At 36.3% G+C, this 22045-nt stretch overlaps 1 protein-coding gene across 1 annotated transcript in view; it reads right to left on the bottom strand.

Moving 5' to 3' along the window:
* The window catches only part of RYR3 (ryanodine receptor 3), a 254312-nt gene that overhangs the window by 134356 nt on the left and 97911 nt on the right, over positions 1-22045 (bottom strand). Inside the window, exons 18-29 of the mRNA XM_074824480.1 lie at positions 21338-21579; positions 17337-17529; positions 10051-10267; positions 9735-9839; positions 8141-8244; positions 7624-7707; positions 5733-5892; positions 5198-5345; positions 4068-4273; positions 3549-3723; positions 1691-1899; positions 250-434 (exon numbers count right to left, since the gene is read on the bottom strand). Coding sequence (XP_074680581.1) covers positions 250-434; positions 1691-1899; positions 3549-3723; positions 4068-4273; positions 5198-5345; positions 5733-5892; positions 7624-7707; positions 8141-8244; positions 9735-9839; positions 10051-10267; positions 17337-17529; positions 21338-21579 — 2028 coding nt within the window. The remainder of the gene's footprint in view (positions 1-249; positions 435-1690; positions 1900-3548; positions 3724-4067; positions 4274-5197; positions 5346-5732; positions 5893-7623; positions 7708-8140; positions 8245-9734; positions 9840-10050; positions 10268-17336; positions 17530-21337; positions 21580-22045) is intronic.

Here is a 22045-nt window from a genome sequence, read left to right on the forward strand (position 1 = left end):
TGAACAACTATAAACCTTGTGGTGCATGTCTTTAGAAACAGTTCTCTCTTGCCTTCTGCAGCAAAGTTGTGTTATAAATTTATTAAAACCATCAAGAACAAAAAAAATCTCAGTAACACGCATCCAATGCTAGTTTGTGCTTAGTGCAAAAACAAGTATGAAATCTTGAGTGTACAATAATAAAGAATAATAGAACATATCACATTTACATTGAGAGCATGAAATAGGTTAACTGAACCCAAGCCTAACCGTTTTTGGAAAACATCAGATGGCGCATTTTCCACACTCATGCCGAAGTTGAATGATGAGCGGAACTCAATGGGCATACTCAAACGACAATATATCATGTCCGAATTGCTGTTCTGTGTGCCAAATGTTTTGTGAGTAACTTTTAACCGAGGTGGACTCTCAATGGTTCCATCAATTCTCCATATCTAAAAACAGAAATAATTTTTAAATAATACTATTCCAAGAAAAATGCTTAAAACCTTCATTAGGCAACTAGAGTATGAGATAACTGAAAGAGTCAACTTAAATTTTTCAAATTGAATTAATTTCAGAACTATGCAACTTTCTTCTCTGACAGGGAATCTAGCCTGAAGAGCAAGGGAAGGAACAGATTCAGTATATCCTGACTACAGTAAAAATTTTCAAGTTGTTCCATACAGCATTTTTTTAAAAAAAAGTATAGATCTTATTAAATTAATTCAATTTGAGTGCACAAGTAATTGAAAAATTGCTTCACAAGAATCAGTATTTTTCTACCACAACAAGAAGAAATATCAGTTAGAATCCTTCAGATGATCATTATGAAGTCTGAGTCTGGTAATACTATTATCTCTTGTGTTGAAAAAGTAAGTACGCTTTTAAACTCAGTGATAGGAACATTTAAAAAACTTTTAAAGATAGGAATACAGTTGAAATGATCCTGATAAACTGAAAAAAAATGTTGAGATCATTTAGTTGGAATTCACTGAAGTGTATTTAGTTTAAGAAGGAAATGTTCAAAGACAAGTATTAGGGAATAATTGGCTAAACACCTAAATTAAAGTAAATGGCCTAGAGATTATAGTAAAAGAACCTGATCAGGAATTCAAACATATAATTGTGGAATATATTGATATGGAATATTTTACAGAAAACACAGGATATATTATTCTTCTCTAGAGTTGATTAGTTAGGAGGGTGTGGAATTCCTATCGCTGGCGCATCGTAAGAATGAATGAAAGAGATATCACTCAGAGACACCACAGACACTTAAATGACCCTCAGATTAGTGAACTGGACCGTCTCTGTTTAGCTCCATTACCTTAAGTGATGTTGAATTCAGATGAACAAATTTTAGATATTTAAGAAAAATGTATAATAAGAGAAGGTTTAAAAAAATGAAAGTGAATGTAAGATAGCATATAAAAAAAGGGTTCTGAGAAATCACAGCTGACATGTTTCTGGTAGCTAACCACAACAACATAAATTAGTAAGACATATAATAGAGGTATATCCATAGGAATGGTAATACTACCATAAATGAAGTTGGAGATAGACAAGATCATCTGGAATTACCTAAGAGAGACTTAATAGATTTATATGACAAACTATCTGATGACAGTAAGTATTAGTAAGGGTTTAATGTCTCAGCTTGCTAAACTAACAGTTGATAAACAGGTGTCTCCCTAACATGTAATGTTACCTCAACATGAGGATGAGTTTTTGGCACGTTGACAAATGTTGGTAAGCGTTTACTAAACCACATAGCAACATCTCGGTTCATGTTGACAGCAAAGGGTTCAAAACCTTCTTGAAGGCCACACATTGTATAATACTTGAATGTACTGGCATCCATTCCAAGGTTCATACGACCAATCTGAGATAGACCCAGTGCACAAATTGGAACAAAACCTAAGAAAACAATACAAAACAACAAAAAACCCAACAGTAATTTGGAGAACACAAACATTCTATTTTACATCCATCTAATGTAGGAGGTAAAGTTTAGCTCCTACAAGGAATGCACATGAAGTGATGACAGTAGCAAGGATTGAAAGCCATCTTAAAAACTAATGTCTAAGTTCAATATAATTGCTACCCAAAACCCTGAGAACTTAGGCAATGAATGGACATTACACACAGTATCCTATTTATTTAAACATTAAACCAGTTATTAGTAAGCAGTAGTAGATTTGTGTGAAAAACAAACAAAAAATGTCAAGAGGTAGTTTTGTGGACTATCAGATTTGAAAACCCAAGATTTGTTCAAGTCAGTTATTCATTTATTAGAAGAATCAGTTATCTTCATAATTTTTAGACTAATAAACATGCCTTCATAGAATGAGTTGGACATTGGAAGACAATCTTGGCTAGATCAAAGTTATAAACAAATGTTAAGTATGCTCTCTGAGGGCTCTGAAGTTTCAAAAGGACTTTGAGATGAGGTTCAGGTATTTCAGTACATCTGTTTAAAATTTAGTTTGCCATCAGTAGCTATAAATTTGTTGTCAACCGTCATCACTACTTCATTCCTGATGGACAAGTACACACTTTTTAATGCAGGCATTTTTTATGATCGAACTTTTTTGCTCTCCCTATACCTATGGCAGACAATAGGCAGGGATGAAAGGCTGTTGAATTATTTCTCCATCTCTCAAGAAACAGAACTTCAGCAACTTCAGGGAAAAGCCAACAGTCCAACCTCTAAAGTAGAAATTTTCTCTCCTATACTTCAACTTTAAGCCTTCAGAAAAGCTCTCTTACAGCAGTCCCTCATTCTCTACCATTAGAAAAACTGTATCAATAGTCAGACCAAAGAGGGACAGTGAGCAATTGCAAAGTCTTCTGGCAATTCCTAATGGGCAGGAAGCTACTACTGGTTGGAGGAGATATGCTTCCAAAGAAAATGTCAACTAAAAAATAAACCAAACCAGTTTGAAAATAGTCCCTGCCTCCTTCAATACAGTCATGCAGATACTACTGTTCAAAAAAGCAAAGGCAAAAAACAGAAGAGGAAAAATAGTCCAAGAAAAGGAGAAATGCAGATAAACTATGAACAGGACGGAGGAAAAAAAAAGTACAAATCAGATTCGATTTATGTTGCAAAGATTTGTTCTTTTGGTGCAGCCTGTTACAACCTCGTACTCATTTTGTCCTTCACAGACAAGAACATAATACATGTATGCTCCAGTGAGATAATCAGAGATTACATTTTCAGCTTTTGGGAATTTTTCAAAGTACTTATTATTACCACTTCTTACTGCTGAAGTTCAGTTCTGCGAGTAAGAACAGTCTTCCTAGTAAGGCTAGAAGAAAATTTACCCATTCTGATTGCTGAAATCCCATTAATATCTACTTGTGTTTAAAGGAAAAAAAAAAAATCAATTTGTGCCATATAAGCGCTCTTAAAATAAATTTTTATAAAGTTAATGTGAGCCTTCAGACTGTGCTACACATCAGTGAAATACGATTTCACAGCTCACTAAGCCATTATGACAGACTAGTTTTTCTGTGTTTTGTTCTATCTTCTCTTAGCCATATAACTATAAAAAGAAAATTACCGCTTTCTATTCCAAAATCAGCAAACGCAAGTTCTGAACCTTTACTGGTTATAAGCAACTCTCCATTCAGAGTAAAGATAATTGATTTGTCATCCAAGTTTATCATACAACCAACAACGTCTCCTGGTTGCCAGCTTCGTCCAAAGAATCCACTGCCTTGATGCCAACGTTGGCCCTAAACAAAAAAGCAGTTAAATAAACACCGTGCTAAATTTAAAAAATTAAATTAAAAAATAAAAAACACAAAATGTGAATGCTGTATTTTATGTTTACAACAGACTTCTTTACTCAGTTGGGTATATTCTAGGATGATAGATATAAACCAACACACCTTTGTTAGTATAATTTCAATAACCAGAACCAAAATGTAGATACTATCGAGCATGAAACAGAGATCAGAGATATCTTTATATGAATCAAAAATATTCCAGTAGTTGATCTGGAGTATACAGAGGAAAACTATACTGTAGTTCTCTGCCTAGTCTTTTCATAGGTCAAAAAAGATAAAGGTGTACTGACTTTGCTTCCTTCAAATACAAATGCTTGGTCATCAGCTCCCAACTCTATGTCAGGTCGACAGGCTGGCCTGGCCCAGCCAACACGCATATCTCCACCTGTCACAGCTTCAAATTCAAAGTACCACTTTCCAGACTTCACTGCATAAGACCGTTCTACTCTGAAAAATCGTATCTTGTCGATGCTGACTTTTTCCACTGTTTGGTCAGCTGTAAAAATAAACAGAGAAAACAACCCCACATTTTATAATTAGATGAAACTATAAATGCCACTGCCTAACTTTTCATCTGTCCCCAGTATTTTCTATTTCTGAAAACAGCCATTATCTACCACTGCATGTTTAAGAACCTTCATAGTAAATGTTAAAAAAGGAGGACGAGTAATCAGCATAGAGAGGCTACCACATTCTAATTCTACACCAGATGAGTGATTATCCGCTATTTAGAAACAGAATATTTCAAAGTATCACACAAAACTAACTAGAGGAAACCTCAGAAGTGTAAGATTACTACATGCAATACAGTTTGATGCAATAAAGCAGTATTACAACAAAATACGGTCTTACAGAAGTCAATACATTTAGAACATTTCAAAAAAATTATCAAATAAGGGGTTTTTTTGGTTTGGATTTTTATCAAAAAATTACAGTGGCATAGCACATATGAAGAAAAATGTCTAAACAAATATCTGCTCCTTATTTCAATTAAAAAAAACATTGAAGTTGATGCACTTCTTTGACTACTTCTTAAGAACCAAATTTGACTTGAAGTAGTCAAACCTAATCTGTTTACCATGTAGAAAAAATTCTTTTAAATTAATCCCATATTATTTTATTTCTTTCATTATTTCCAAATGAAAACCAGTATATCCACTCACACTCCAGATTTTCTCCAATCTAAATCATGGAAATTAGAATTATCATATCATTAACTACAACCAATCTTTTAAAAAAATATATCTAAAGTAATATACAAGTCATTTGCAAAGTATATTTGCATGTTTCATTAAAATCCACTGCAAAAATACACTACTATTAAGTCACAACTTATGTTTTCCCTATCTATTTCAGTATTTTATGTTCTTTCCCAGCACTGAAGGAAGAAAAGGCCATGATTCTTACTGAAAGTACATACCTATCTCTTGGTCAGGTGGCTCAACACTATAACCATAGCCCGCAAATGTTCTAACAGCTTCACGGAGGCTATCTCTGTTTGATTTTTTAGTACGTTCATCTAATAACGCATATGGCACTAGCCGAGGGTTACGTTTGTTCTTAAGATCCTAAAAGCGGTTATAAAAAAGAACAAGAAGAAAACTGCGTTTAATGATCACAGAAATTTTAGATAATGAGACAGTGTATTCTGAAATAATGTTACGATTACAGGAGAGAAACAATATTGATGAAGAACAGTTCCATGAACGCAAGTCCAATTGTTAATAATGTTAAAAACCTAAAGACAGGAATGAAAGAGAAGTATGCAATGCAGGTCTGACAATCTACTCAGACTTGCACAGGAAAGGCTTCTTTTCCTACTTCCCACCGCCTCTAACTACATGTCTACATGACTTTCAGTGTTTATGCTCTTACTTAACACTCCAAACTGATGTCCTAGAAAACAAAATCTCATGTTCTTTACTTATTCCAAATGCATCTAAAGAAGTCCTTACCTGTTGAATGCCATAGGTCCATCCTTGCTTTATTCTGTCTTTGGCCCAGACATTATGTGCATTTTCTGCTAGTTTGTCAACTAGAAATTCTTGAGAAGGTAACAATTTCACTTCAGAAAGATCAAGTGGGGCAGGTTTATATCCATTTGTCATCATATAACTATAAATCAACAAAGGAAAACAGAGTCAAGATACCCCACTGGTCGTATTTAAAGGTTTCTATGTGGCATTCATGGGGTGGGGCTCACTTTCTCTTTCCACTGTTCAATCTCCTACTCTCCCATTTCTTTGCAAAAACCCTGCATTGCATTTGTTCTTTGACTAGGATATAAATTGTATTCTAACCAAGAGTCTCATTTTCCACCTACGTGCACCCTATCTAATTAAATGTGACCCAGATCTGTATGTGAATCTTTAAATAGTTACTATGAAAAAACCAAATTGTTATTAAATGAGTACTCTTTATTTTTTTTATGCTTGTCATTTAAGCCTTTCAAATAATTTCTATTTTTAAAATCTCCATGATGACTTCTTAGGAAATTATGTTTAATGCATTAAGTATGGTATTTTTTATATACCAGTCTGTAAAGATTGTGTTACCATTTTTTCAACAGAAGAAAACATAAATTTTAACTATTGTTCTTCCCACTTTTTCATTCAATAGTAAGTTTAGTAGTTTTTTAGTAGTAGGTATTACCCTCTCCAACCCTTCCATGTAGTACAAAGACTACACTGCTGTTTTAGACATATGCAGGCTCTCTCTTGCTCAAATCAGATCATTCCCATTTGTTAGGATGATCCATGTAGACAGTAGATATTTTAACAGGAGTCAGAAATTAAGACTTACTTGTTCTGTATTGAAGACAATAGTATCAAAACAGTATTATGATAGACTGCCTGCAGTATGAACCTTGGGAAAGGTTCTCTTTTCCTTTTTTAATTAATGCCATCAACTGGATCAACATTATAATCTCCCATATCATAAAACTATTTATTTTACTGCTCTCTTTAAAAACCTAACTTTGTTTCTCATGGATAAAGCTGTTTCAGGAAAAAAGACATCTTGTGGGTTGATAAACTGATGTGAAATGGCAAGTATCCAAATCACTGTTTCTGTCTTCAACTTCTGTTGCAGGACAGGGTTTTAATCTGTCCCAGGAGGACCACAGAATCCCCACAGACAAGGCTAAAATACAGATGTAATCCTTGATTAATCTTCACCACTTTTAGGGTGATTACTACTGATGACTTAAAGATGTCTAAATTTAAAAAGATCATTCAACTACTTTAGCTCCAACTGCCATAATTTAGCCACCAAATAAAACTTAAAGCAAAAACCCGACTGTATTTTATACAATAATCTACATATGTACATTTCTTAGAAATGTGCAACATTATAAGAACAGTAATTTTCCATTTTTTTTTCTTTAAAGAAATGCATTATTAACGTCTCTGGAAATGTGTGTATGTTGAACAAACCTTTTCTTGGAGCGGAGGGAAGGAGAGGTGCAAATCAAAACAGGAGTTATGGGAAAATGGCATATCTGCTTTCAAGTAGATCAATTTACTATCTCATACATATACTGTTCTTTGCTGTGTGATAGAAAAGCACTGCAATATTGCTTTTAACTTCAGAGTATCTATTCTGAGATCATGTAACACATATATAACTGCATGTGGTATAAGTACATGACTATTTGTGTCTCTGAATCACTCCATAAGGTAGTATTCACAGTCAACCATCATCACAGGCAAGGTAACGGACCAAACATGTGCAAAGTCCATATCGGGTATGGGGCTCATATCAAGTATTTTTTAAATGACCTCACAATATTTTTGTTTACCCTGTGGTTACAAGTAATATATCTAATAGCTATCATAAGGTACATACTTTTTAGGAAGTTTGACTTTTTTAAGATCTTCCTCAGCTGCTGGATGAGCATGAACAATGTGACATCCAAGGGCCAAAAGGGTTCTGCCAACATAAAAAAATGGCAGTAGTGAAACACAACATTATAGTGTTTACCCATTTTATAAATTTATTTTGGTTTTAGTATAAATACGCAGAACTAATATTTAAAAAGAGAAGTCATTCAAAATAATGGAATTTCAAAGCCCAATTTATCAAAAATAAATAAATAAAACCTCCAAAGTCTAAAAAGGTACAAATCTGTGGCTTGAAATTTATGCCACTTTATTTAAACCAACAGGATTTGGTGTTGGTTTTTTTCTTTGTATCTCTATTGAAACAAGATTTTTTTAAATCGCTCTGAACGTGTTCCTGGAACTTTTAGCAAAGTTAGCAGAACACACTTTGAATGAGATATTCTAATGGGTTTATATCCTACAACAGTACAAAGTGCTTGAATTAAAAAAACCAACAATTTTCTTTTAAATTTAAAGCTCACTTGAGGGTTTCAGTTGACATTTGCAGATTATAATTCTTCTCTGTCTCAGGTAATTTTGAGAATTCCACAAGACAAGGATGATGCCTTTTATTATCATCCCGTATCTGTAACAAAGCAACAGAAAAGAGTACTTTCCTGACACCAGATTCAAGCCAGAATCAAAGATCAGTTAATTCTTTGCAATAATGAAGACACTGTAAGCAATACCATTTATCTTTGCTCAATGACAGTTACTCATCACTATATAAATGAACTTTCCCATGATTCATTTATCATACGCACTGTAAGTACTCCTCCATAACCAACAAAATCAGAAAATATATAGCTATTTCACATGTTCTGCATAAATACACGAAACACAAGGAAGCAAGCCTGTAAACTCAATGAACATTTTTGCTGAATGCCTGAGCACAGTCTGATCTATTATTATACACATTCTGATTCAAAAACCTTAAAGCATCTTTGGTAAAGTTTCCAAATTCTACTGGAATAATAAAGCAGAGCATTCTTTTTCTGATATTGACATAAGTGTTTAAATACTTAACTGACTCTTAATTAAACAAGCTCTTTCACTCAATGCCAAGTGCTTCTATCCTGATGGCAACTAAGAGTCACAACATTTCACATATAAAAACATTTTTCAGTTGCCAAAGCTCAGAAACATTAAAAGGTTAGTAAAGCTCAGAATTTCAATAGCAATGACATTTCAGCAGAGCGTATCACAGAGTTATTGAGGAAAAAGGTAAATCAAGTCCATAAGTAAAACCAACAGAAGTTAAGAAAAGAAAAAAGGATTCTTCTGAGGTAGGACACAGTTGTGATGGGCACATGGAGGACTACCCCAGTAAATCTGAATTTGAAAAGAAGCAAGATGATATAACCTAAATTCAAGGCAGAATACAGCCTTTCGAATTTTATGTCATTAGGGGAAGGTACCAATTTTAATACAATTCTTGATTATAATATTCTTGGCCTACCCTTTTAACTGTTTTTCATTTGGTGACATCCATTGGAAAGGGAATGCCTTGTCATATGCATTTCAATAATGTTGACCAGATCATCTTACTCTCGTCAGGTTGTTAGGTTATGCCACATTAGAAGGGATGATTACCATGATAAGTTTGAACTGTAACTAATTCAATAAAAAACTCGAGCTTTGAGAAATTTGAATGTTTACAAAAGTCATTAAAACCCTCTCTCCATTATCAACAGAAGCAAATTTCCACAATGGATATTTTGCTTATTATCTCTTTGATCAACCCTAGAGTAACCAGATTTAGTTGAGGGGTTACTCACTATCAGTATGATTTTCAGTAGAATTGTATCTTGGTATAGCTAATATGTTTCTCAATTAAGATATTTCTTCAAATGGTTAACTACTTAAAGTGTTAAAATATGTACCTTATTTATATTCCAAATTTGCCTTCTAATCACTAGTTAGTGTGACTGTCTCCTGACAGCTTACACGTTCATCTATTATTAATGTTGTATAGACCACCATTAAATACTCTGTTCAACTTCCAAGTCCAGGTTTTCTGGTAGGAGACTAACCTAGTATCGGTGACTGTACCCAGATAGGTCATTCAAAACATACCTTGCCATATGTCCAGCCCAGTTCTATTTTATTCATTCCCCACAGTTCATGGATATTTTCGGCTAGTTTGTCCCTGATCTTTTCAAGATGAAAAGGAAGAGCAATCTAAGAAAAGAGCATAACAATTCCACAAATCAGAAAAGGTTCCAATTACTACATCTTGTAGATCCAAGATCATCTAGTTCAGTTAAATACACCACAACACACAAATGATGAATTACTAAGAAAGGGGGCAAGCTAGCTTAGTTTTTTATATTGTCAATTTAAATTTTGTTAACACATATTTTACAATCCCATTATTGCATACTTAACATACCTGACTGGTGTCTATTGGACAAGGGATAAAGGAAGCTTGGGAGAGAAATTGTGTTGTCCCCAGCAAATCCCTCACTCCCTCAGAATCTCTCTTATATTCTTTCACTGGTTCCAGTTTCATCTTCTCTTTTGGAAGCAACGCTTCATAGCAGGGAGCATAGCCAGCAGGAGGCAAAAATTTAAACTCTCCATGACGTCCACCCAATAAGAAACGAACTCTGTGCAATTTTCAGTGAAAAAAATTATACTCTTAAATAGTCAGCATATACTAACATTACAAATAAATAATTTAGAAACTTAAACATTTATTTGAATAACATTTACAAAAATGCAGGTGTATTTAATGTTTTGATAAACACCAAAGAGTTACCAAGCATTCATACTAGAAGATACTGTCAACAACACCATCAACTACCCACTATTTCTTGAAAACTTGTTTTGGACAAAGCAAAACTAATTATTCAAAGCAGTAGCATATTTAAAAAAATAAATTTCTTACTTAAAATCAAATTGTTGTAAATTGTGATATTTTTAATGCATTTAAATTATTTGGAAACACAAATCTAATTTAAATTGGACTGTTACTCTAAAAAATCCCATAGGAACTATTTATATACCACTTAAAAGTTTTAAAGTAACTTAGTGCACTCACACAGGCAGTTGGCACATGAGAAAAGAAAGAGGATATGGTGAAATAAACCCACTATAATCATAATACATAAATCAAGCAAATAAAGTTATACCAAATACTACAACTGGGAATGAGTTTCAAAAGCGTAATTAAGATTCCTATTAAACCCTTAAAGTTTTCTGTTTCTCCTCAGATATATATTTGTCACGTAAATTCAAAAGTATACCAGGAAAACCAACAAAGACAAAAACTATCTATCATCATACAATGGTCCTCGTGTAGGCAAACTCTAGAGGTAACCAACCGCAGAAAAATGAAAATTTTTATCTCTAGGAAATAACCCATACATTTGTGATGGGGTGACCAGAAGAAGCTTGTACCACTTCTTACTTACACTTCTAGAAATACTATAACTAAAAGATCAACGTCTTTCATTGACAATAAGAGACATTAATAATATAAAAAGAGAAGAAAATTAAGATGCACAAGTTCTCAAACAAGATATACATAAGCCCAAGACACAAATACCTGAAACGGTTTGATGTCCGTCCACAAGAAATATATTATTACTGATTACTTCTACTAAGCTTGAGCTTTCTAATTTCATTCTAAAAATACATTGTTTCAAATATTTGAATGATCCCAAGGCAGCTAAATACTTGAAATGACAACTTTGAGATTAGACCTCTATAGCAAGCCCCAACAGAGATCAAAATACTTTAAAAATAAAAAGGTCAATTATGTTTTAAGACCTAGAAGTCTAACTTCCTAAATAGGCAAAAGTCAAAGAAATAATTGAAATGAAAAAACTCTCATGGCAATTCTTCCCTTGATGACCACACCCTAGTAAATAGCTCCTTGCTTCCTGCCAACATGGTCAATTTTTTTGAGCCGTACCAAATCTTTCAATCTGATCTTTATGATGTTCTCATTCCTTCTGAGGCCTATTTTCTCCCTGCTCTCTACTGCAGTATCTAAACCTCCACACAGGCTGTATCCTCCTAATACTGTGCATTCTCTTTTAAAAATGTGGACACTCCAAGAAGCTGTGGCTGTTTCACAGAATCACAGAATCATCTAGGTTGGAAAAGACCTTGAAGATCATCCAGTCCAACCATTAACCTAACATTGACAGTTCTAAACTACACCATATCCCATCCCTAAGTGCTATGTCGACTCTACTCTTAAACACCTCCAGGGATGGGGACTCCACCACCTCCCTGGGCAGCCCATTCCAACGCCTAACAACCCGTTCTGTAAAGAAATGTTTCCTAATATCCAGTCAAAACCTTCCCTGGCATAACTTGAGGCCATTCCCTCTTGTCCTATCGCTTGTTACTTGGTTAAAGAGACTCATCCCTGTCTCTCAGCAACCTCCTTTCAGGTAGTTGTAGAGGGTGATGAGGTCTCCCCTCAGCCTCCTCTTCTCCAGACTAAACAACCCCAGTTCCCTCAGCTGCTCCTCATAAGACCTGTGCTCCAGGCCCTTCACCAGCTTCGTTGCCCTTCTTTGGACACGCTCAAGTAATTCAATGTCCTTTTTGTAGTGAGGGGCCCAAAACTCAACACAGTCATCGAGGTGCAGCCTCACCAGTGCCGCGTACAGGGACAAGATCACTTCCCTGTCCCTGCTGGCCACGCTGTTTCTGATACAAGCCAGGATACCATTGGCCTTCTTGGCCACCTGGGCACACTGTTGGCTCATGTTCAGCTGGCTGTCAATCAACACCCCCAGGTCCCTCTCTGACTGGCAGCTCTCCAGCCACTCCTCCCCAGGCCTGTAGCGCTGCTGGGGGTTGTTGTGGCCCAAGTGCAGAACCTGGCATTTGGCCTTACTGAAACTCCTACAATTGGCCTTAGCCCATTGCTCCAGCCTGTCGTGATCTCTCTGCAGAGCCTCCCTATCCTCGAGCCGTTCAACACTCCCACCCAACTTGGTGTCATCTGCAAACTTACTGAGGGTGCACTCGATTCTCTCGTCCAGATCATCAATGGAGATGTTAAACAGGAGTGGCCCCAAAACCGAGCCCTGGGGGACACCACTCGTGACCGGCCGCCAACTGGATTTAACTCCGTTCACCACAACTCTTTGGGCCTGGCCATCCAGCCAGTTCTTTACCCAGCAAAGCATGCACCCATCCAAGCCACGAGCAGCCAGTTTCTCCAGGAGAATGCTGTGGGAAACAGTGTCAAAGGCCTTACTAAAGTCAAGGTAAACAACATCCACAGCTTTTCCTCATCCAATGAGCAGGTCGCCCTGTCGTAGAAGGAGATCATGTTTGTCAAGCAGGACCTGCCTTTCATAAACCCATGCTGACTGGGCCTGATCATCTCATTGTACCGCATGTGTTGTACGATAGTACTCAGGATGAGCTGCTCCATCAGCTTTCTGGGCACTGAAGTCAAGCTGACAGGCTTGTAATTTCCCAGATAATCCTTCCGACCCTTCTTATATATGGGCATCACATTGGCCAATTTCCAATCTGTCGGGACCTCCCCGGTCAGCCAGGACTGCTGGTAAATGATGGAAAGCGGCTTGGCGAGCACCCCAGCCAGCTCCTTCAGCACCCTCGGGTGTATCCCATCCGGTCCCGTAGACTTGTGTATGTGATGCAGTAGGTCACTGACTATCTCCTCCTGGATTGTGGGGGGGTCATTCTCCCAGTCTCTGTCTTCTGGCTGAGGAGGCTGGATTCCCTCAGTACAACTAGTCTTGTTATTAAAGACTGAGGCAAAGAAGGCATCAAGCACCTCAGCCTTTTCCTCATCACTTGTTACTATGTTTCCTCCTGCATCTAGCCAGGGATGGAGGCTCTCCCTGGTCTTTCTTTTGCTGCTCACATACTTATAGAAACATTTCTTGCTGTCTTTGATTGCTGAAACCAGATTAATTTCTAGCTGGGCTTCAGACCTCCTGATTTCTGCCCTGCGTAGCCTCACAGCATCTTTGTAATCATTGTGAGTCGCTAGCCCCTTCTTCCAAAAGCTGTAAACTCTCCTTTTCTCCCTGAGTTGCAGACAAAGCTCCCTGTTTAGCCAAGGTGGTCTCCTCTGGTGCCGGCTTCTCTTACAGCACCCAGGGACAGCCTGCTCCTGTGCCATTAAGATTTTCTTCTTAAAGAGTGTCCAGCCTTCCTGGACCCCTATACCCTTCAGGACCATCTCCCAAGTGATTCTGTCAAGCAGGTGACTAAACAAGACAAAGTCAGCCCTTGGGAAGTCCAGGATGTCAGTTCTGCTGCCCCCTCTCCCGGCCTCCCTAAGAATAGAGGTCTATTATTTCATGATCGCTGTGCCCTAGTCGGCCTCCAACTGCCACATCATCCACCAGTCCTTCTCTGTTCACAATGAGGAGATCCAGCAGGGCACCTTCTCTGGTCAGTTCGCTCATCAGCTGCGTCAGGAAGTTATCTGTCACACATTCCAGGAATCTCCGGGACTGGTCCCGCTCTGCTGTGTTGTATTTCCAGCAGATGTCTGGGGAGTTAAAGTCTCCCACAAGAACAAGGGCAAGCAATCATGAGATTTCTCCTAAGTGCCTATAGAATATTTCATCCACCTCTGTCCTGAGTGGGTGGCTTATAGTAGGCTCCCACTACAACATCTACCCTGTTGGCCTTCTCCCTCATTCTAATGCAAAGACACTCCACCCTGTCTTCACTACACTTGTACTCAAAGCAATCGTAATAGTCCCTGGCATACAGCGCCACCCCACCCCCTCTCCTTCCTTGTCTATCCCTCCTAAAGAGCTTGTAGCCATCAATTGGCACACTCCAGTCATGGGAGACTGTTGCAGTAGAGATGGACATGACAAACATCAGATTATGCAAAATGGCCAAAATGCCTACAATGGCAACTTTATTGTTCTAACAAGCCTTTTTATACCCTTCTTCAAAGTATCTGTTCATATAGGATTGGTTTACTTAGTAACTAACAGTTCATGAATAGCTAATAGTTTCCCTGCTGAGTTGTCAGGACAGTTCTTCTTATCTTTGTCTCGCAGTTCCTTAATCTTGTTTACATGGCTCTTCTCGGGACTTTCTGGCTCCTCATGGATACACTGGAATTTCATCAAGGCTAAATTCTTCTTCAATCAGGCTGGTGGCAGACCCGCTGCCTCCCCCGACAGGAGACATCCCACCATGTTTCTGTAACAGCCACTAGCTCATAATTTTCCTGTTTCATCATGGCTTCAAGCTCCTTCTGTTTGTTATCCATGCTGTGTGCATTGGTATACATGCACTTCAGATGGGCTGGTGTTTTGCTCCCTTCCCCCTTTAAATCTAAGTCAAATCTAGTTTGTCTCATTTTAAAAGAAATGTTCAATCTTTTGATTTGAAAAACTTGTTTTAATTTGTCTGACATAAACCCTTGACAAGAACCCTCCTGATAATCAAATATAAAGCAATAACTCCTAAAAGACAGCTAGAAATAGTTAAACAGATTGATTTAGGCTAATTACTACTCCTTTTGCTCAATTTTAGAGTTGGGCTGTACATAGGCAACTGCACCTACCATTCTAGCAATTTGATAGCAGCTATACTTATTTTTCATAGCCTGAATGACAAGACCATGCTAAATAGTCTTTTGCTTACTACAAAGGCTGCCTATGAAAGACAAGACCCTCATGATAACTGTATTTAATGTACTTAATATTTAATTACTAAAAGCACCAGGCATTTATTTTAAGATGTTGACTTTTCATGACTTCCCTAAAAACATGTTGGATAGCTCATTTAAAGTTAATCTTATATTACATTTCTTTATCTCTGCATTTACACACTTTTAAAGAAAAGGTGAAATAAATCTGAAGAGAAGAAAAGAAAAATATAAGAAAAGAAAATGAATTCTCAATACACAGTTGCTGTTTAAATTCCTTGATTATTTGAATGGCCATATTGTAGTACTACAAGCAGAGCTCATAACACCATTGGTGGAGGAAAAAATGGATAGATAGAAAATGCCTACAGTAAAAAACAAAATTAAGAGACAGTGAGGGTAAGCAGGTGCTGACAAGGTTTTAGAGAGGAAAAACTGATGATGAAATGATGAAGCAGACCAAGAATCAGAGACTGAGAAAGTCACAGAAAGAAGAGGAAGAACAGATAAGTCACAACAGAAACATGCGTTTGTGCCCAGTGCAGAACACTCTCCTCCGCTCATGAACTCAGGATTCCCATGTACTAGGATTTCTTGGATATTAACAGACATGGAAAAAAACATATAACCTGCTACTGCCATCAGCTACTATTAACTTCAAGGGAAAATGCTCTCACAAAATACATAAACAACATCAAATAAGAATAAAGAAAAATAATTATATCAGTTTAGGCAGATTTCTTACAGAAAACATAAACATAGTTACATACTAGGGTCACTCTCAGAGATTAAATGAAAACTGATTTATTAAGCCCTTCCCCAAGTCTCTTTTATTCTCATTGGTCTCTGTTAGTATTCTCACCTGGGAGGTTCTCTTAAGCATGAGATGCTCAAAGTATTTATGTATTGATCACAGAAGGAAAAGTGCACGGAGAACTAATCTCATTTACTTTACCTCAGAGAAACAAAGATTTCCTTTTTCTTAATTGCTAAATGTATGAACCTTTTATAACCTGAACTTGCTTTCACTTATCAAAGCTATATACTGTCTATTCTGACCATACCGAACCTTCATTTCTCAAAAATTACAATGTATAAGAGAAACCCTCCTTTAAATAAAAGCCAGCCCTTTGCATCTCCTTCACCAAAATCTCTTTCTCTGCTCCTGATTAGTTGTTCTAAGTTTGACAGTTTCTGGCAGCTACTGATGTCTAGACAATTAGCACTTTTTCATAGTGAAGAATTTTCATAACTTATCCATATTTTATGCAGAAATCCTGTTCAGCCTACAAAAGACAGAAAAATCCCAACTTTTCTTACTGAAGAATTCTCCTTAATTATCTTTATGTTTTTTTCTTCCTAAAATTGTTGCCCGTCGATACCAGCAATAAAGATGCTCTAAGATGAACTGAGCAGAAATTGGTGCAAGAGCTAGTCTTTTGTTGCATTGGCTTTGTAATGTTAACACAAGTATTTTGGTCACTTAAGTAGACTGACATTTGCAGATTTTCTGAATGAATTAAAGGTAAATTAACAATAGAAACCTGAAAATGGTAAGTTCAAATCTCAGTATTTTAGCTATAAAACAGGTAAGAAATGGGCGATCTTAGTAATGAGATTCCAAACCCACTTCTCATCAGTTCTTTGTGTTTCCTACTATGAATATAGTATCACTTTTCATGATGATTTAGTTTTTTTACTTCCTGCTGAGAAAGCCAGTGAGAATTTTAATTAGTGCCAAATGTGGTGCTGTGTTTCTAATGTGCCTTTTTTTCACTGATAATTCCAACGAGACAAAATTAATTTCCCCTAGGTCACCAAATACCCATAAAATAATGATTTTCAGACACTGTGATTTGGTCAAATTGCTAAGAGGCTCACATTTCACCCTTAAGTGAAGTCATCACTAAACAAATCAGTACTTTTCTGCCTCCCTCCCAGCTGCTGGTTGAGCAGAACTGAAACAACAAAACAGAACAAATCACACATTAATTTGGAGAGTATTTTGTGTGACAAGACAGCAAAGAAAACAGCAATTAAAATTAAGTTGTACTTACTTTACACCTGCTGATAAGCTTACAACAGGGAAGAAAAACCCTTCTGTACTGAAGTTCTCAAACATTCCCTGTACAGGCTGTCCATTAATGCGGAATGAAATGCTGGGTACACCTAAATCCAAGCAGCAGCTAACCACATCATCAGATGCTAATAAATGCTGATTGACAGACGCTACAGCTCTGGGTACTCGACCTAGGATAAAAGTATTCAGTAATGAGAAGATTTAAGCAGACTCTCACAGGTTAAATTAAACTATTTCTTCAAAAACACCATCAAGGTTTTTGTCTGGAGTCATGAAGACATGATCTTGCCTTCATCACTTTTATGAACAGTTCTGCTTTTAGAGACAGTGAGTCAACATTCTTCAAACTGACGTGTGGCAGAAAAGTGCATAAACTGAGCAAATCACTTGAGACCTCTGACACTGTTCACAAGTCAGAACATCCTCAGCTGAAATCATGCAAGTTCACACCAGCCTGATGCATGAGTACTGAGGCACAGTAAATTGCCTCTTCTTTATAAAGCTAAGATTGATAGATCCTTTTTTTTTTTTTTTTCTTTAGTTATTTGTAAATACCAGATTCACATATCTCTGAATATTCATTGGTGAGGCACTGGCACAGGTTGCCCAGAGAAGCTGTGGCTGCCCCCTCCCTGGAAGTGTTCAAGGCCAGGTTGGACAGGGCTTTGAGCAACCTGGCCTAACCAAAGATGTCCTCGCCCATGGCAGGGGGGTTGGAACTAGATGATCTTTAAAGGTCCATTCCAACCCAAACCAGTCTATGATTCTATAATTCTAGTGGAGCTGTGATTTTGACCAATATCCAGGCTTACAGTATCAAGAGGCAGGATGGTATACTGAGCTATCAAAAAATGGACAAGAATTTAATGGGCCAGGTTTTCTTTATCAATGACAGCCATACACTAAACAGATGGAGCTTCATTTTCCCTACCTGGGAAGGTGGAACCTTACAGCCATGCACAGGACTTAGGATTTATAATAACAATTAACTGAAGATAACATATCTTATATCCATACACATTTACAGATAACTGCAGTTTTTCAAATACACTTGAGTATCTGAGTATATTTTTAGCCAAGGAATATCTCCTCAGAATTCCTTTCAGAACGATTCCCTTGAAAACATTGTATTTTAACTGTAAAGCAAGTCTATTAAGCTATTAAGCACTATTCCAAATTATTGTGTTTGGAACTCCTTAAGAACAACACAAGTCAACTGTTCAGGACAGTTTAAGTACTCTGAATTTTCCCTTCCTGCAGGAGATCAGATTTAAGAGACTTTCCAGCACTGTATTCCTGAGGTTCAATTAGTGTTTAATTTTGTATTTATAATTAGTGTTTAATTTTGTATTTATGATTTATTCAGCCATTTCTAATGGCATGTTACAGATGTCTCCCAACCTACTCCCAAAAATCATTATTTCTGTCATGTGATAATTGTTCAGTAGTGATAAAAAAAATTATATGTGCACATACACAGATATTTTATATATAAAATCCTATGCTGGAACAATGCTAATATAATTGAAAAGTCAAACACACCCAAATTAGGCAATGGTAGAATTAAGGCCATAAAATTAAATTCAGCATATTTATGTACACTGTATTTACAACATACCTTTTAATTGCATAGCCCCACACTATTCTTTTCTAAGAAATTAAAGAGTACTCAGCTGTATGCGGCATTTCAAAGCACTAAGAAATATGGGGAAATGAATAATTTTGCCTACATGCCTTGAATAGTGTACAGTAAATAAAGCACAAGCCATAAATTTAACAAGCTAAAAAATAACCATCATTTACTGTGTACACAAGAGAGATCTGGAAGGAAAAATAACATGCTACTTCCTAATTAAAGACTGTACACACAAGGACTGAAATAATGTCTATTTTTTCCCCAAAACTTCTGAATGCTCATGGATGGCCACACAGTCAAGAAACAAAACCATTAAATTAAGACAGATGTATTGAGTGTGCTGATACTGAAGTTTTTTCTAAGTCTTTTGAACAAATTTTAAAAGACTTTTACAGGAAACACAGAAAGTTAAATTCCTGGTGGAACAAATTGTTACAAAATGTCCTGTATAACAAACTGTTACATTCCCAACCCAATGTTTGAACACTTCAGAGAAAAGGTGGCCAGAACTGTCTAACTTTGGAAAAAATGTCCACATTTCATTCCAGAAAATGAACTGGTTTTAACTCAATTCTGTCTTGAGGCAGAGACCCAGCCAATAAAATTTGTTCTCAAACAATTTATGATTCACAAAGGTATAAGACAGAGAAAATATAGGTTTAGACCATATTAATACAATGTTAATAAAGGTGATCTTCTAGTTTCATCTATATTCTTAATAAAATCTTCTATATGAACGAAGACCTTTACCAATTAAGATAGATTGTTAAACATTTTAGGTACAAAACCTAGTTGCCAGAACTCTGTTTTAAATATCTAAGTGGAATACATATGTAAAATCTTCTAGAAATTTTAGTAATTGTTTTGCTTCCTACTGCTTTTCTCTCTCCTTTCATTACTTATTGATAGTTCTATTAATGATGTTACAAAGATAGCAGATGATGTAAGGGTATACAATTAATTACCTGAATATTTTCTTATTTTATAGCCTTATGCATTATTTCTTCTGAAATGTTCCTTATTTAGAGAGCACTCAGGAACTTTAAGAAAGCAAAACCAACCATCAGCATTTCCTGTGTTGCCATTTAATTCTTACAGTTAGTCAATAGCATTCTGCTGCTTGTTTCTATAGGAACATACATTGACAGGTCAAAACCTGTCTGTTTGTAAAAAGTATGTTCTAGTTCCTTTTCCCTGGATATAGCACTGGGGGAGGGATAACCACACAAAAAAGCAACAGCCTTGCTCATAATTCCACAGCCACTTTCCAGCTAACTATACACCCCAGAGGGTTCTCACTAATTCCTCTCCAAAGCCTCCTAATCAGATTCTTGTTTTCTCCTTTTTCCTCAGTGGTTATTCTCTATAGCACACTCATTATTACAAAAATTATCTTAACTGTGACACTTCAGATGAGCCCTCCTGTAAACTCCTTTTACTCTTCTAGAGCTCTAACTCAAATCCACCTGACTGCATGGGCAGTCACTTCCACTTTTTCGTTAATGCAGCCCACTAGCATCTTCAATTCACTTGAAAAAGAATGGCTAATAAGACCACAAATTTACCATCACTGATCCTTAAATGACCACAAAATATGCATTTGCTGGCATCCATTAACTCCCTTCTTTATAAACTGCAAGTGTAACCACTTCACTGCAGTACTAATTGAGAGTTTCCTAGATAACTAAACATATTAAGAAGCATTCCTAGAAATGCTCTACTTTTTTCTGCTAAGCCTATTTTAGATAATAATATGAAAAATAGTTTTTCAAACAACATAGCAACTACCAGATTTTCAGTTTGATATTACACCATAGAAATTTCTGTTCTAAAAACAACTGAGGTTGGTAATAGTGTAGCAATTCTTATTTCTAATTGCCAAACTTATATTTTATTAAACTGTTTATCAAAATTTAAATTCAATTTATTTCCATTTAATTTATTATCAATAGCTATGAGAATAATGTCATTTTACTTCAGCTGTAGATACAAAGTGAAAGACTAATGCAAACATAGATCCATAGGTAAATAATTTGTCTGAGATCAATACATGCATTGATTTTGAACAGATAGACTTAAGTCAATATTGATCTAGACCTGGAAAATGCCATTTTTTGATCAAAATAATGAAAACAGAAGCTATCTGCTAAAAAGCCTAATTGGTATAATTGAATATGGACTAAAATCTCAGACAAGAAGTGTGATGTGAAATTCGGAATAATTTCATGGTATCCTGGAGTTCTGAATGTAGCTCACTATAAAACAGCATGCTATATACACATAGGTACTGAAGGTAAAGGTAGGTAACTATAAATATAAGTGGAAGTGAGCAAAGAACTTACCAGACCACAGATGAAGCCCATCAAAACCATAAGAGTACAGGTCATCACCAACACCATTGCCTCCCCATCCTTCTCCACCTCCCGGATAGGGGGCATAACCTGAAGTAGAGGCCCATCCAACTCGTAAATGGGTGGGTTCTGCCGTCAAGAATGGATCAACGTGATCAATTATTAACTCAAAGTACCACTTCTTGTATTGCGCAGAGCCCTCAGCAACACCCAAAAATATGTTTGGCCTTATGCTAAAAAAGAAAATGTAAGCCAGTTAGTGTAAACATATAATGTAACATATGAATTAGATTGTTGTATAATAGTCAAATTCACTTTGCAAATACAGTAAGAGTGTAGATGTCCACATTTTGCTTATAATATTTAAAATAGTGACCAGTTTTATGACTTTATAAAGCTGCTGTAGAATCACCTTCTAACGTATAGGTTCCAGGCTCTGAAAAACTTATAGTCAAAAGAGGAATAACAAAATCATTTCCTAAAATCAAAACAACAGGAGTGAGGTTGCTAGGAAATCAAATCCGTCTTAAAACACACAAGTACTTCACGGTATATTTGCATACTCCATAATAATTATTAGGTAAAGCCATGCTCTGTTTTGAATGAGAAACAAGCAACTTTCATCTTTACATTTCAGAACAGATCATCCTATTAATTAGCAATTTCTATTTGAACACAGTTTCCATTACAATTGCCATA

The sequence above is a fragment of the Strix aluco genome, chromosome 4 (genome assembly GCF_031877795.1).
Source record: "Strix aluco isolate bStrAlu1 chromosome 4, bStrAlu1.hap1, whole genome shotgun sequence".
Lineage (NCBI taxonomy): Eukaryota > Metazoa > Chordata > Aves > Strigiformes > Strigidae > Strix > Strix aluco.